This window comes from Bos indicus x Bos taurus, chromosome 11 (assembly GCF_003369695.1).
Source record: "Bos indicus x Bos taurus breed Angus x Brahman F1 hybrid chromosome 11, Bos_hybrid_MaternalHap_v2.0, whole genome shotgun sequence".
Lineage (NCBI taxonomy): Eukaryota > Metazoa > Chordata > Mammalia > Artiodactyla > Bovidae > Bos > Bos indicus x Bos taurus.
The window spans coordinates 67,965,382-67,982,934 of NC_040086.1; the positions used below are offsets into that span (position 1 = coordinate 67,965,382).

At 51.5% G+C, this 17,553-nt stretch overlaps 1 protein-coding gene across 1 annotated transcript; it reads right to left on the reverse strand.

Moving 5' to 3' along the window:
- Positions 1 to 5,616: 5,616 nt before the first annotated feature.
- Positions 5,617 to 7,376, reverse strand: ASPRV1 (aspartic peptidase retroviral like 1). Its single transcript, XM_027554415.1, is given in 3 exon segments — positions 5,617 to 7,243; positions 7,245 to 7,282; positions 7,284 to 7,376. Coding segments are annotated over 3 exon segments (1,011 nt in total). The 3' UTR covers positions 5,617 to 6,363.
- Positions 7,377 to 17,553: the final 10,177 nt, after the last annotated feature.

A 17,553-nucleotide genomic window follows, 5' to 3' on the forward strand; every position in this document is an offset into this window, starting at 1 on the left:
CAAGATGAAACCAAGTGTTTCCTTTAGGACCCACCACCACCACCACCACCTCATCCTCCACAAACACATTTTACCACTTTTAAAGTTGGTACATACGTTAACCATCGGTACATACGTTAATGTTTACAAGGTTTATTTTTTCTTTCTCCAAAAGAGACACTGATGTATAGAACAGTCTTATGGACTCTGTGGGAGAGGGAGAGGGTAGGAAGATTTGGGAGAATGGCATTGAAACATATAAAATATCATGTATGAAACGAGATGCCAGTCCAGGTTCGATGCACGATACTGGATGCTTGGGGCTAGAGCACTGGGACGACCCAGAGGGATGATATGGGGAGGGAGGAGGGAGGAGGGTTCAGGATGGGGAACACATGTATACCTGTGGCGGATTCATTTTGATATTTGGCAAAACTAATACAATTATGTAAAGTTTAAAAATAAAATAGAATTAAAAAAAAATACTAAATTTATAACGCACTCTTGAATTGAGTGCATCTCAGAGCTGAAGAAACCCAGCGTTGGTTATTCCTGGCTTTCTGGAGTTTCCTCAAAGGCCATTTAGGACCCTGCCCCTTTGTCCCCAACCCAAGTCACCCTGTTAGCCAGCACCAGCCCAGCTTGTCTCCCTCCCTCCCCTCACATTTCTCCCTCTACCCTGCATCGTCTTGGGGAACAACCACTTGTCTTTCAGGACTCAACTTAAAGATCTCTGGAGCCCTTCCTGACCCCCAGCCCCACCACATGAGCCCCCTGTGCCCATGCGCACATGGGCATGAGGAGGGGATGCCACGCTGGGCCACTCTAAGGCTTGGGCTTCCTTTGTCCAGCTGCCTTCCTCCTCTTCAGATTGTGAATCCCTGGAGGGCAGGGCTCACTTCACACCCTTCCCAGGGCTGGAAGATGCTCTAAGTGGAGCTCAGAGAGACATGCCAGGGCAAGGCTGGCCCCAGGCAAGTCCCACAGGCAGCAGGTGGAGAATTCACCCCTATCCAGGTTTAGGCAAGGCTGGCCCACAAAATTGAGCAGTCAGAACTCAAGAACCAATTTATGAGTCCACAGCGAGAAGCAACAGCCAGGTGGAGTGGGTGGTCATAGTGGCCTGAGCAAGGCCGGTCCTCTTTGCCACCAAGCCAGGGAATCCACACGTATTACCTAGGGTTGCTTGGTAGCAGTGGATTCTGGCCAGGACAGTGCCTGATGGGACCGAAACATGTGGTGGCATCAGCTCTGACAGCTGCCTCAGTGTCTCCTCGGGGACTGAGGACCAGGTGGGTAGGCCAGGTCACCTCTCTGGGGCATTGAGGCTGGCCACTCCCTCAGCATTGCCGTAAGAGAAGGATGTGTGACCTTTGGTCTCTGCCCCCAACTGCCCTCCTGATGGACACATTGTGTCCTCAAGGTAAACTAATGGCCACAGATGGGCACCTAAGCACACCTGGGAGCCTTAACTCGCCTTGTGATGACTGCAGTCTAATTTCATTGTTTATCTTTCTTATTTGTTGCCAAGGACCACCCACACATGGCATTGAGTAGGTGATTAATAATTGGTTGCTTCTGGCTTTGTTTTTCATAGGCTTATGGGTTAGCAATTCTGAAACTACTCTCTGGGTACTTAGAATTGAGCAAATAAGTAACCCGGGATCAGATTTCTCACTGGAGAAAGAAGTTGCAAATATGGAAAGGAGGGAGATTAGAATAAACTCTATGGTGCTGGGTTGGAATTGGAGGTTCAGTGTGAACTCAAATTTTAAATATATAGAGAGAGTATATACACACACACACACACACACACACACATATATATATTGAGAGATACATACAGAAGCATACATAGATGTACTATTTTTTTCTTAGTTCTGACTACTGAGAGCATCTAAGAGTATTGACACCCTAGTAGTAACAAGCATACCCAACACCCAGGTCCTGGTTTCTAAATACCAGACTCCACCTAAAGGAACCAGGGGTCTTGGAGAAATGGCCAGTTTCAGGGGTGGTTCAGGGAAGGTACAAGATGAACCTGGAACATAAATAAAGAAGGGCTCAGATGATGGTAGGGACATGTCCCAGAAAGACAAAAACCAGTCTGAAGAGTTTCCCAAGGCCAAATTTAAAACAATGTGAGCATCAGAATGATAGTAACAGAGTATAGCTCACCAAATAAAACAATAGTCTGTGAGTCTACAATTATTTAAATAAACAGTAAACAAACAGGAGGGGAAAACTCTTCTTCAGAGTTGAATGCCAGCTAACAAATGTAGAAGGGTAGAATTAGAAAATCACCATTGGCAGGCCAGGACCATTGACGGGTCTAATTGGTGACTGATAAGAAAGGCTATTTATACAGTCTCAGAGCTTCAGCCTGGAAGACACTCATTAATTATATGGGGAAGGGACTTCCCTGTGCTCCAAAGGCCAAGATTCTGCACTCTCAATGCAGGGAGCCTGGGTTTGATCCCTGATCAGGGAACTAGATCCGCATGCTGCAACTAGGAGTATGCATGCCACAGCTAAAGAATCTTGTGTGTTCTAAATATGACCCGGAGCAGACAAATAAATAAGTAATAAAGAAGATAAATATTTTTAAAAATTACACAGGGAAAAGACATGTAGTTTACAGAGGGAAATCTGTCACCATTTTGACCAGCTAATTCAAGTTAACATCACCAGTAATGGAATAAATAGGTGTTCCACAGCGCCTGATATGATCCACTTGAGAAGGATACAATATCACTTTTGGATACTCTTACCAAAAATGCATAACCTGAATCTAATCCTGAGAAAATATCAGAGTCACAAATGTAGGTTCACATTCTGCAAAATAACCGACCAGGCTCTTCATAAATGTCAAGATCATGAAAGACAAAGACTGAGGACTGGTTCAAATTAAAGGAGATTGAAGAGACGTGACCACTAAATGCAGTGTGTGGCTGGCTTGGATCTGGACCAGAGAACAATTGTTTTCTTTCACTATAAAGGTCATTATTGGGCCTTCCCTGGTGGTCCAGTAGTTAAGACTCTGCGCTTCCAATGCAGGGGGTGCAGGTTCAATCCCTGGTCAGGGAAATAATTTAATTAAAAAAAAAAAAAAGCATGAAGAATTACCTAGCAAAGTTAGTAGAATTAGTAGGCATTTAGTATATGGTGCTTGCATGCACACTCAGTTATGTCCAACTCTTGCAATCCCATGAACTGTAGCAGGCCAGGCTCCTCTGTCCATGGGATTTCCCCAGGCAAGATATAACACCGGAGTGGGTTGCCATTTCCTTCTTCAGGGGATCTTTCTGACCCAGGGATGGAACCCGCATCTCCTGCGACTCTTGCACTGGCAGGAGGATTCTTTTACCCCAGAGCCACCTGGGTCACTATTTAAAAGGGTGTCTGGTGGGGATCATGAGTTGCCCCTTAACTAGAGGCATCAGAAAGTTCTAGGATAGGAATTTTCAAACATTTGTGTGTGTAAGAATCACCTGGAGATTTTGTTCAGTGCAGGTTCTGCTGCATGTCTGGGTTGGTGCTCAGAGCCTCTGTTTCTAACAACTCCCAGGTGATGCTCACAATGCCTTTCTGCTGGCCCAGGGACCACCCTCTGGGTCGCAATGAGATAGATACAGCTGGGATTAAGACCAGGCCTTCTTGAGCCTAGCTGCACAGGACCACCAGGAAGAAGTGGATTTTATTGATCCTCCCAGTGATTCTGACAGGCAGCCAGAATTAGACTTTCACAGCCTCACCTGTTTCTGTCTTCTCCTATCCACTGTCTCAAGTTCAGACCCAAAGTCTGAATACTGCCATGGCTGCCAAGCTGAATTTGTTGCTGTTCCTCTACTCTGTCCTGTTCCCAGAAGCCAGGTGAATCTTGCTGCTCCTTCACAGTTCAAACACTTTCATACAAGTTAGGTGCAACTCCCCACCCAGAGATCAAGCCCTCTGAGATGTGTGGCCGAAACCCACTGTACCCGGTGCTCACCACCCTCCCCCTCGATACCCTGCTCCCAGGAAGCAGCGTCCTGGTCCTGCAACCCAGGCTCCCTTCACACACACAGCAACTCTTGTCTCAGTCCGGTCTCCAGGTAAGAGGAACCAACCTTCCTCCAGGAAGCCTGTGCTGTGATGTCAGTCTGGCTGGGCCCACCCGGGTGCTCGCTTCCCCCAGGAGAGAGAGCTAGCTGAGAGCCTGCTGACTCAGACTCACTCATAGCAGGGCACGAAGGGTCTCTGTGGCGGGGACACAGGTCATCCTGCCCCTGTTCATACAGGCAGGGCTCTGCAGCCTGCGTCCGTGGGGAACAACTTGGGTGTTGCCCTGAAATTCTAGCCTGGCACCCAGCTCCCCATTCACCTGTTCCCCTCCCACCCACTCTTTCCCTTCCCTCCTCCAGACCAGCAGGTGCCTAGGATCTGAGGGACCTAGAGGAAAATAGGTCACAGGGAGGTGCCACCTAGGTTGTCCCCTCTGGGGAGGGTTTGGCCTAGGAGAGATGTATTTGTCAGGCGTTGAAAACCAACTTTGAGATGGGGGATGGGGGACCTGAATACCAGGAGACCACCTCCTTCTCCCCTTCCCCTCGGCTCCAAGGCAAGGGCCAGGGCTGGGCTGACACTTCCCTGGTCCTCACATTCCTGAGGAAGAACTTCCTCTCAATCCAGCACCCACTGCTGCCCCACGTGCCCTGTGGCTGATGTAGCCAATCCCTGTTAGGATGCTGGGGAGAAGGGGCTTAGGGACCGGGGGTGCTGCAGTTTCCAGGAGAATCACAGCTGGAATCTGAGGGAGGAGCAACTACTCTCGGCTTAGACAGGTTCAAGGTCAAGGCCCCAAAGGCTTCTTAGAATAAAGCTCATCCCCACCTCTGACTCCCACTCAGGCTGTTCCCCTCTCCCTCATGAATGTCCAGATGGAAACTCCCAGGAGAGGCTCATTCCACCCTCATGTAGGGAGAAGACCCTTCCCACCTCCCATCAAAGTTCTTTAAGCTTTGCACACTTAGTCTCCCTTTGCACCAGGGAGTTTTCAGAGTCCCAGTCCCACTGAGTTCTAGAGAGAGGAGCAGGAACCTGGATGCAAATATGAGGTAGATCCCCTAAGAGAGAGGTACCCCATTCCTGGATCTGGAGTGTCCTCCCCCCACCCACCTCCACTGTCCTGCAGAATGCCCTTGGGCTGCCCCAGGCAGGGTAACCCTTGGCCCCCAATCATGCTTTCTGTCTCCAAGTCCTGGCTCCCAGGTGGCTGTAAGAACCTATTTTCCAGGCAGAGACTTTATCAGTTGTTTACAATAACCGTAATTTTCCAATCCCCAATCAAGACCACAACTTGAGGGTCACTCTTGGGTATAAGAGGCAAGTTGGATACTAAAATATTGCAGTTTGTAATGATTAGAGGAATCAGGATTAGATTAGACATGACAAGAATTATGGAGGAAATAAGTCAAGCTATTTGAAATCGAGGTTGTCTTAGAAAATCCAAGCTATATTGTCTCTGTGCATGTATTCTCTTCTGTTTTCTAGCGAGACCCTCTGAAAATACTTGAACCTTCCTTCTCTTTACCACTCATTCCCTGTTTTCCCCAACCTCTCACATCCATTGCATTCATCCCCAATCAACACATTACATGGTTTTTCCATGAGTCATTCTTTATTGCTGTTTGAAGTCATGAATTATTGGCACAAGACGCAGTGGGTTTCAAAGCAAATGACAGAAGGAAATACAGTTTGCAGGTGGGAAGACCCAACAGTGAAGAATCCCAAAGCAGCCATGACCTTGGCCTTGAGGGTTGGGTCTTTCTTGTAAGGACTCTGCAGCCAGGATCTAGCCCAGTCGAGTCAGACTACCTGGCCCACAGGTGATCGAGCCACATCTCCAGGGAAGGGATCCCCCAGTCCTCTCTCAAAGACCATCATTGTAGCCTTTTTGGAACCTTCTTCTAGCCGCCAAGTCTTGGCCACCAACAGCAGTGTGACAATCACAAGGACCTCTCCCCTCTGAGACAGCCAACCTACTCTCCTCACCTGTTCCTTTTCCAATGGAAGCTTCCCCTAACCAGGGCAGATAAAGGCCCCTGCAGTTGGAGAAGGAAATGGCAACCCACTCCAGTGTTCTTGCCTGGAGAATCCCAGGGATGGAGAAGCCTGGTAGGCTGCAGTCCATGGTGTCGCACAGAGTTGGACACGACTAAAGCGACTCAGCAGCTGCAGAGGGAGGAGCGGGGAGGGGAGATAGAAAAGGGAGGGGGGCATGAGGGGGGGAGTTGGTTTCAGAGGGTTGGCCAAGTCCAGTGACCCCCTGAGGAGACGTGCCTGTCCCCTCCACCACAGTGGGTCCTCCCGCCAATATCTGAGGGATGAGGCAAAGGGGGCTTCTCAACAAGAGAGTTGCTGCCCCCCCTCCTCTGAGGAGGGCTCCTCCTCTATGAGCTCCAGGTCGAACTCATCTTCCAGGGACCCTCCCACCGGCAGAAGGCGGAACTTCCTCCCTTTAAGTGTGCAAGTGCGATGCTCGAAGTCCAGGACTGCGTTGTGATCCTGGAGCACGTCGGTCCCAATGATGGCTTCCTCTGCACTCGCGTTGGCCACTAGGAAGGCTGCCTTCAGCTTCAGCTTGCCCAGGGACACCACTGTATCCCAGACGCCCAAGATCTTCATTTCGGCCCCGTTGGCCACTTTCACCACATTCTCAAAGGGCCGCAGTGTATCCAGCTCGCCATCGGTGACCTCCTCCCACAAGCTTGGGTGGACCACGGAGACCTGGGCCCCAGAGTCCACCAGGAACCTCACGGGCACTTTGCCAATTTTCCCCTTGAGGTAGTAGCCCTTACCCATGCTGTTGGCAAAGACGATCTCCTTGGGCAGGTGGCTGTGGGCAGCCTCGGGCCCCCCGAAGGTCTTCAGGAGGGTCTCTTTCACAGCCTCGTAGTTTCCCTGGTCCTCGGGACTGAGACCATTGAAGGCCCCCAGGGCGTCTCCCCTGAGGGACTCTTTCAGGAACCTCAGCTTGGTGATGTGGTCCCAGTGGTTGAGGTGGTTGATGACCTCAAAGCGATGCAGCCAGAGGTGTGGGGCCACACTGGCTCCATCGAAAGGCTCTGGGACGAAGGCTCGCTCCTGGCTCCTGACTCCGCTCCCGGCCATCCCTCTGCTCCCTTCTGGAACTGCAGCAACAACCCACAGCAGGTAGAGAAAGCCACAGAGCAGTGTCAGCGCAATCACGCTGGAGAACAAGGCTTCTCTAAGCAGACTGTTTCTGGGTGCCGGCTGTTGGCAGGCTGGAGGGACCAGGCGAAGGCTGTCTGATGGACTGCTGGGCGCAGAGCTGTGGCCTGCTCACGCTGCAGAGCCTTTTTGATACCCAGCCTGGGCCCCCCACGGCTCCCCATTCGCCTTTGTTCTGGGAGCTCCGCCCCTGCTCCTCCCACTCCCCCTCCCTCCAGCATCCTGTTCGACGGGCAGGATCAGTGCCCCGCCCTTCTGCATCCATCAACGGGACAGGCCGCGGGCAGCTCACGAAGGCCAGCCTGGGTCAGAGGGGGCCTCCTCAGGTACCCTCCCGAGCCTGTGTCCCAGAATCACAGATGAGGACAGGACGACGTTACGACATCCAGGTGTTTGTCATCAGCTAAAGGAAGGTGGAGTCAGGGACCAGAGGCAGGGACCAGGGACCATCAGCTTCTAAACTGGGGAGGCCCCTTTGCCCTCAGCCTCGTGTGACCCCCTTTGAGTGGTTAAGGGGAAGGAGCTTACATTTACTATGTTTCTGCTCTGATTGAAGTGAGGGGCTGGGTGTTTCTCATGAGCTCTGAGCCAAGTACAGAATCCCATAAGATTCTCTGGAGAGATGGAGGAGAGTCCCCAGGATCAAGAATGCCCATAAATAGTTTCTTTAAATGAGGGAACACATGCACACATTTTCCATGAATGCAATTGCTACAGTAGTTTTCCCTGGTTGATCACACCTAATTCAGAGTCATTCTGCCTTCTGGGAGTGAGTGCCAGAACCTGGAGTCAGGCTCTGACTCTAGCTCTGGGCAGGCCCCCTCCTTGGCTTCTCCCCTCTCACCTTCCAGAAACCTTTGTAAGAGTCTGTTCCCCAGGTTCTTCAGACCACCTCTTCATCTGGGCATTTATGGAAAGAGCAGCAAGAGAATTCCACTCCTTTTTATTCCAAGAGGGGGAAGCACCCACTGTATTGGCAGAGCCAGCAGTGAGAGTCTGGATGGCTTTAGATGGAGGAGGCTGGCTGTGGGACCTCCTGCGGGGCTTGGGGGTGGGAGGGTGGAGAGCTGTCCCAGGGCACCCCATGGATACCCAGAAGACAGATCTGGGAGTTCATGGCTGGAGTCTGACTTGGGCTTGTGCAGGGTGACTGGGGCTACTGGGGGGCCCACATTGATGACCCTGTTTAAATGCCACCCCTCCACAGAGCCCTCTACTCTGTGCCCACTCCCAGGTGACAACCATGGCAGTGTGCTGTGTGGTTCATTCATAAGTCTGTGTCCTGCCCATGTACGACTGCCTCCAGGCCCAGTAGAAACTGACTCTGGGACAAGTAGGTGCTCTTTCCTGGGCTCCAAGCCTGCTGAGTGCTGTCACCAAACAGGAGAGATGAAGACAGGAGAGGAGCAAGAACCAGCAGCACACCTGTGGCTCTGGGCTGTTTTTCCTGGCCCAGAGCCTGTCTCTCACCAACTCCCTGTCCCACTGATCACGTGGTACCTGGTTGAATTCCAGAGGACCCTGGCTCCAGTCCTGGGTCCAGTCCCTGGTTGGCCCCAGGGCCTCTGACTATGCCAGAAGACCCTTAGCCCCTGTGGCTGTGTCAGCCCCTCACACCTGACACAGTGAGCCAGCACAGAGGCAGCTGGGTCAACACCTCTCATCACAGCTGCCTGGCTGAGGTGGGGCCATCGTGCCATTCCAGAAACCCAGAGGAGGGGGAAGTGGAGTCACTGGGCAGGTGGGTCTCCTAGAGGATTGCACAATGCAAAACCTGCACCCAGAGAAACGGCCCTGCACCCACAAGACCAGGAAGCCCCTTCTGCAAGTGGATGTTTGTGGATAGACTCCCAGTCCCTGGAATGGGCATTGTTCTGTGGCCCAGGTACTGACTTAGTGGCTCCCTGGTATTCATCACCTTGAACCCTTGGTCCCCTGGAAGTGGGAATGAGTTAGGAGGCTGGCATGTGACCGAGGGAAGTAAGAAATAAGGTGGCTTCTCAACTAGCAACTAGGACTGCTGGATGCCCCGACTGTGGCCTTTCAGGACCTGGGTCATGGTCCTCACTTGATTGGGTTTGGTGTACACTTTGGCCAAGTCATTCAATGTCTATCCCCCCAGTGAGCATCGGGACAACCTGCAGGACAGACCAGCTGCCATACTCCACCATTCTGAAAAACAAGGAGCTTGAATGGCTAAATGGCTTGTCTCAGGCCCAAGTTGCCCAGTGCATGTAACGGCATTTTGCAAATAAAGGCAGGGAAGCAGGTGTGTTGGGCTCAGAGAGGCATCCGGCTAGTTCCTGGGCTTTGCTGTTGATGGCCTCTGAAGGGGGCAGTGATCTAGTGGGCAATGAGAGCTGATGGCTAAATATTTGAGAATTTTCTGAGTTAGTCTTAAACCAACTGGCAGCTTGAAACCAGACTTGGTGGGAGCATTTATACCACAGAAATTGGCAAATTCTAAATCAAGCCCCCCTTTTTCTGGAAAGCCAGCTTGTCATCACATTCCTGCCTGCAGACCTTGGTCACTCTCTCTGGGGCAGGCAAAGCACCACAGCCAGTGATTAACAAGCTTCTAGCATCTCCACTCCTGCCCAACCACTTGTGCCCAAGTCCCCTCTCCAGCCCCCCTTGCCTCACGCTCCCCCACAGCCCTTATTCTTCTGGGTCATTGGACCTGAGGGCCTCCTCAGCGAACCCCTCTAGGTTAGCTGTCCACACAGTCCCACCTGGGGTCCCCAAGACAGAAGCACACATGGGCAAGGGTTGGATTAGGGAGGTTCTCTCGTGAAGATCAGGAAAATAGTGACCTCAGTTCTCCAGCTCCCTTCAGCCTTGGGAGAGGCCCATCCCTGGAACACCTCAGAACCACTCAGGAACCTTGGGTTTGCCGTGTCGGTGTTGAACTGATGCACAGCCCAGCCAGGCCAGGCCAGGTGCCACTGCCTCCTCCCAGGACCCAGGAAATCATGGTTAATTATTGATAAATATAGGTATTGGGGTGGGAACACCCTCATTATTACCCATTGGCATCTCCAAAGTGTGCTTGGAGGCAGGCACATCCCAAGAGGAGGTTAAACAGGAAGGGTTTACAGGGTCCCCACCCTCCACACCCCTCATTGAGATTTTGGGGCTCTGAGCTCTGCTGGCCCCACTCCCTGCCTCCCCTTTGCCATTTCATCCCTCCCCAGCCCTAGGGGTCGGGCGGGGTGGGGGGTGGCGTGTGACGCATTATAAGCCCATGAAAGGGCCCATCGGGGGCCCCTGAGAATTGAAGCCCTTGGTGAGCAGTGGGGACACCCCAGAAGCCTCATTCCCCTTCTCTTTACTGTTTCTTCTGCCTGACCACTGCTGGGATACAGTGGGACCCAGAGAGGAGCCAAACCCCTCAAGTTCTGAGATTAGGGGGATCCTGGGATGCAGAGTGGGAAGTGGGGGGGCCTGGGAGGGGACCTGGGCATTCTCAGGAGGTCATTTTGAACAAAGAGCCTGGAGACACCCTACACATTCCAGGGCTCTGGGTGAGGCCCAGATGTAACACCAGGAGGGGCAGAAAAGGCACCACCAGCCCTTGCTGTGCCCAGATAAGGGGCTCTGCAGCTCCTCTCCAGCTGCCTCTGGCCGGCGCCCCGCACTCCCAGGATCAAGGTCACCCTGGGAACTGGATGGGGCAAGAGCAGACACAAATTTAAGGAGTTTTCAAGGCAATAAAGAAGGTTGAGGGGAGACAGAAGGTGCACTTTCTCTAAGTGGGGATGGCTTCATGAGCATCCAACCTGTGAAGTCCCAGGGACTCTGCTCTCAGAAAGGCCAGGGTTGGTCTGATGTGCTGCTGACTTTAAATTCCCAGTAGTTGGAACAAAGAGCCCCACGCTCATTTTTTCCAGGCCCTGTAAATTATGTAGCTGGTTGTGTCTCCAACCCATCTGATGGGACTTCACACACATGGACATATACACACATGGACATACACACATGCACACACGCACACCCTCCTTACCACGTATCACACATATATGCTGTCACTCAGTTGTATCCGACTCTTTGTGACCCCATGGACCAAAGCCCGCCAAGCTCCTCTGTCCATGGGATTCTGCAGGCAAGAGTACTGAAGTGTGTTTCCATTTCCTATTCCAGGAGATCTTCTTGATCCAGGGATCAAACCTGCTTCCCAGGTGACACTGGTGGTAAAGAACCCTCCTGCCAAGGCGGGAGATGTAAGAGACACAGGTTTGCACCCTGGGTTGGGAAGACCGTGTGGAGGAGGGCGCAGCAACCCACTCCAGGCAAAATCGGACATGACTGAAACGATTTAGCACACACATACACACACAAACACACACATACATACCCACACACACTACACACCCTCCTTACCACGCATCATATATATATGCTCAGTCACTCAGTTGTTTCCGACTCTGTGACCCCGTGGACTGAAGCCTGCCAGGCTCTTCTGTCCAGGGGATTTTCCAGGCCAGAATACTGGAGTGGGTTGCTATTTCCTACTCCAGGGGATCTTCCTGACCCAGGGGTGGAACCCATGTCTCTTGCGTCTCCTGCCACCGGGGAAGCCCTCACACATATACACGTGTCCACAAAAACGCACCCCCCCACACACACTGTGCTCACATCCTGTGCATGTAAAATCCACACCAAACACACAGTCACACTCTAGTTCTCAGCTCAAAACGACTAAGCAATTATGTAACATGCATATAGAACTCAGCTCCCACCTTTCTTTTCACAGATTTCTTTGCATACACATTTACACTAAGTATTAAAACCATATTTATTGGAGGCACCTGCAGTTTATTAGCCCTTGGGCATACTTACTGGCCCAGAAAACTAGGCAGGTCCCATCACCGTGGCTTACACGCTAATGAAAACAGGATACAGCTGGTTAACAGCCTGGTTTTGAAGAGTTTAAGACCAACGTGTGTGTGCAGGCTGACCACTTGAAGAGCCACAGTCACAGCCACACTGCTTCGAAAGTAGGTCACATCGCCTTCTGCCCCCACCCTCTGCCCTCACTGTGCGGGGCCAAAGACACGACGCCCTCTGTTTCTCCTGCCTGCAGGCTCTCCCACCACAAGCAACTCCCTCAGCCTGCCTCGCTCCTTGCAGCTCCCACCTGGCCCGTTCCCCCCAAGGCCCTGTCCGAGGGTTGATGTGAATGTGGGGTTGGGGAGGGTTGATGGCACAGCTCCTGGGAGGTGGGGACCCAGCTGCTTCCGGCGTCCTGCTTAAGTGGGTGGTGGCATCAGGTCCTCAAGCTGAAAAGAGGGGCAGAGCAGTGAATTGTGCACGAAAATCTAGTTAGGGATTCAGATCAGAATCCAAGGGCATCTGGGTGGGCTCTGACCCAAGCCAGGCATGTGGGGAAATCCACGGCACTGGCAGGTGCCCGAACCCCAAACCACAGCCCCTGGACGGCCAGGCCTGCTGTTCTGAGTGGGAATCCCACACCCGGCATTCACATCACCTGTGGCCAAAGGCGCAAGGGCAGCTTTTCCTTGTGTGTTTCCCACCCTGGATCCTGGGCACAGCTCGGGGACAGAGTATTCCTGCCCCAGCTCCCTGCCCCCGTTCTCCACTGTTCCAGAACCACCTTCTCCCATTTGTGACCCCCTCGACACTCATCTACCACCTGGTTTAAAAGCCTTCCACCTGGATGCCGCCCTGCTCAACCCACCAGCTGAACTCCCCTTGTCAGCAGCCTGCAAGACCATCACACTGGAGGGTCCCAGAGAAGTTTAGGGAACAGTGATCCCAGGCCTAAAGCCACTGCCAGCCCTCCAGACCCACGGTCAAGGCCAGGACCAACCAACAGTTGGTTAGAACAAGTTTCTGGCTGAGTCCTTAGAAGTTCAATATGCCAAAACCAGTTCTTCCCCTGTTTTTAATCTTTCAGTCAACTATGAAGATTACTTAAGGTGTTCGGAAGGCCTTCCCCACTCCCCTCCTCCCAACCCAGACCCTCCAAAATAGGCTCCTGCCTTCTTCCCAATTCCTGGTGCCCCCAGCCTGGACCAAGCCCTCATCCCTTCCTTCTCTGATTTCTGCCACCCTCCCTAGGGGCAGGAGTTCTACCTGGCGACAGGGACTGGCTCTAAGGGAAGACCCCAGAAGATCCCCCCGTTTCCCATCCCCATGGGGAATGATGCCAACTGAGGTTGGCAGCAGGACTCATCAGGTAGTCCAAACAGCTCTGGAGACATGAACTCACTTTTAACAAACAATCCTGAAATTTATGAAATGTTCACAAAAATCAAGGTATACAGATTGTAGTCTCCAAGTACAAGTGGGCTACTAATGACATCAGGACGCTCAGCTTAAAGCTAGACACATAGAGGACTTTTGTCCAACTTAAAATACCTCAAAGGCAGCTTTGAACTGATCCCAAAATAGCTTTAATTTGCTGCTAATGATAACTGGTATCTTGAGGAATGCAAACATATAAAACAGCCTCGGCACAGGAGCTGCTGCTTTGGAATCCACGGCCAACTCAGCTTTGCTCCTGACTTATGGAAGACAGGGGACAAAGGGTGGCTCATTCTGTCTGGTGTGTCAAAGTGGTCTCTGCTTTACCATCCAGAAGAAGGAGGGGAAGGCAGGAAAGGGAAGATGGAACTGCCAGGGGAGCTCTGACACAGATGGAAATCTCCAGGTTATTAGTAGCAACAGTAACAGCCATTTATCGAGCACCTACCCTGGGTCACACACCATGCTGGCGGCTGTAAGTGTGTGTAAGGCTCTGAGTCTAGTCTGAAGCTAGATGGGGATGGGCAGTGCTGAAGAAGCGGGTTGGTTCCATTCCAGACCTATTTCTTCAGGCTAACTCTGCTTCACGTTGGATGATGAATCAGATCTGAGCCCTGCCCTCACAGAGTTCTCAGGTAAGTGGGGAAGAAAGACTCATGGGTGCCCTAATTCCAGAGAGATGAGAATGGGAGGTGGGCAAGATGGTGGTCCACGGAGCACTGGGCACCTCATCCCGCCAGAAATCTACTAGTATTACCCAAGAAAAACAAAAAGTAAAGGGGTGCCAGAGAGGAGGGAATGAGCTGAAACCGGGGAATGAGGGCAATCACACATCACAATTCAGATGGACTGCTGTTGCTCTCGGCTCACTGTGCAGGGATTTGGGTGCGAAGGCCCTCGAGCTAACACACAAGACAGGAAGGCATTTAGTCGCTAGATGCAGCAGTCCAATTGAAAATATGTGTGTAAACATGGAAAAAAGACTGGAAGAAAATACTAGTTTGGCCCAAAAGTTGGTTCAGGTTTTTTTAACATCTTATGGAAAAATCCAAACAACCTTCTTGGCCAACCCAATACAACAAAACAAGGACAGTACCTTTGTCTGGGTGGTGGGATCATGAGGACCTTAATTTTCTTCTATATTCATTCTGAGAATATATTCTCTAATAAAAACATTATTTAAAAATAAACTTGTTCTTACAAGTTCTATAAGTTTAAAATTATTTTCAAGTAAAAAAGTTTTTCACAGGGAGTGTATGAGAAATCTGTTCCTTCCACTCAGTTTTGCTATGAATCTAAAACTGCTCTAAAAAATTGTCTATTTTTTTTTAATTTTTAAAAGGTACTTAAAGAAGGGATAATAACATTGCCAATAGTAATAACTGTTGAAACTAAATGATAGGTATGAGAGTTTGAGTTTCCCATAACTTTGGGGTGTGTTTAAAAATATTCCATAATAAAAAGTAAAATTGTAAGTAAACAAGGGACTTCCCTGGTGATCAGGGGCTAAGACTCCATGCTCCCAGTGCAGGGAGCCGGGATTCAATCCCTGGTCAGGAAATTAGATCCCACGTGCTGCAACTAAAAATCCTGCATCCCGAAACTAAGACATTGCACAACCAAATTTAAAAAAAAAAAAAAAAAAGTAAACCAAGGCTCTGTGCCAAGACCATCCCCAGCCTGGCCTGCCCGGTTCTAGACCCACTGCCCAGCAGTCTGTGTGTCACCCAGGCTTGGGCACTGGAGCCACTGGTGACCCAGGACAGGCAGGGTCGGTGTCCCTTCTGGGCGTCCTCTCCCCAGCCCCAAAGCAGAGGTTCTCAGCTAACTCCTGTCTGCAGCACCACTGACACACGGGGCCCTAGGCTCCAGGCTCAACATACAATCCTGCTCCCCGTCAGCGCCCAGCCCCCCAAACTCACGACAACAACACTAGCCTTGACCCTCCTGCCAGGGCCGCCACCCAGCTTCCTGCAGGCTGCAGGCTCCTGTCCTGTACTCTTTCCTCATGGACTCTCCGTCTTCATCTGAGTCAGCTGGCACCAGGCTCTCACATCCTAAAAAAGTCCCTTGCTGGTCCAGCATCCCCCTTGGTTAATGACTGTTCCTCTCCTTCCTCCCCAGTCAGTTTCTAGAAGGGCTGGTCCACACTCGCAGGACCAAGGCAGGCACGTGCCCCACTGTGGCTCAAGGCCACCTGCGTCCCCTGTCACTGAGCAGGTCCACCTCGCACAAGGCGCCATACAGGCTAGAGCAATGTTGCTTCCTTCTGTTTCACTGTGTCTGTGCCACTCACTCCCCAAGCCCCTGGCTTCTGCCCCCTCCTCCTGGAGCTGCACCCTTGCCAAGGGCATCAGTGGCTTCCCAATGGCCGCATCCCAGGAGCCCCTCAGGCAATCTGCTTTTCCTCCTAGGTCTCTCCTGCCCCCACTGGTTCCTGGGACCCAAGTTTTTTGATCTTGTGCCTCAAAGAGCACTCCCCTAGTCTTTCATGGCGCCTTTCTCCCCAGGCTCCCTCTACCGCCCTTCCCCTGTCATTCTACACTCTCCCCAGCCTGTACCCTGACTGAACTCTCTGCTCCACTGGCACATACACCCCACAAGTCCACTTTCAACACTAAACACATTGTCTTCCCAGACCTGCTCTGCCTCATGTGTTCTTCTTTTTCTGGGCAAAAGCACCACCGTGGAGCCAGTTTCCCAAATCATTCACCTTCACCGCCTGCCTCCTCTGCTGGCTCCTCCTGAGTCCCTACCCCAGCTCCCACACCCCTACCTCCATGCCCACCCCCATCCCAGGTCCATCTGCCCTCTACACCGCTACTGCCCTACTTCAAGCCCAGCTACTGTAATAGCTGTCCCACAGTCTCCATCCCCGCTGTCCCCTCCTTGGTAATCCACTCTCCTGGGGATGCCAGAGTCCTGAGATGGAAGGCCACCCATGTCATTCTTCTGCCCCAAATTCCTCCATGGCTCCTCAGGCCAAAACAAAATCCTGACTCTCAGCAGGGCACGTGAGGCCCCTCCCTAACTCATGGTCTACCTACACCAAATGACTTGTAGTTCCCCAAACATGAAAGGCTTTTTCATGCCTTTTCACAAGCCTGTCACTTGGCTGGGCAAGCCTTCCCCACCTATTCTCCAAGTGAACTCTAACTCTTCCCTCAGAAGTCAGCTAAGCTACTGCCATCTCCTGGAAGTCTTCCTTGATTTCCCTGACAGACTTAAGGGCTCCCTCCTCTAAGCTCCCATCTCAGGGACTGTAGTCTTCATGTCATCTGCAAGCTTCCAGAAGCCAGGGCCAGACCAGTTCCTAGCTGGAGCACCAGCACGATCTAAGCATGAAGGACGTGGTCTGTGAGGGTCTTTACTCCTAGCATTCCCTCTGCTCATCCATCCACTAGACCCTGCTCACCTTCACTCTTTCCCCAGAAGCGCTACCTGCTCTCCCTCAACAATTGCCTCTCCTCTGTGACTTTGCAAGTCAGGCTAGCAGTGCTGTCTTCACCAGGTAGACTGGTGTTATTCAAACCTGTTACTGTGATCCTAGTAAGGAAGACATTTTTCATCATACTCCAGCATACATATGCATTATAACATATGAAAAATACATTTACATATGTATATGTGCTGTGCTTAGCCACTCAGTTGTGTCCAACTCTTCCCAGCCCCATGGACTATAGCCTACCAGGCTCCTCTGTCCATGGGGATTCTCCAGGCAAGAATACTGGAGTGGGTTGCCTTGCCCTCCTCCAGGGGATCATCCCAACCCAGGGATTGAACCCAGGTATCCCACACTGCAGGCAGACTCTTTACCATCTGAGCCACCAGGGAAGCCCAAGTATACTGGAGTGGGTGGCATATCCCTTCTCCAGGGGATCTTCCCAAGACAAGAATTGAACCAGATCTCCTGAGCTACAGGCAGATTCTTTACCAGCTGAGCTACCAGGGAAGCCCATATATGTGTGTATAAGGAAAATGCATTTACCATATGTGATACACTCATGTTTTCTATTTTACTCCACATTTTCTTTTTTAAATGCTGGTAATGACACACTAAATTAAGCTCCCAAC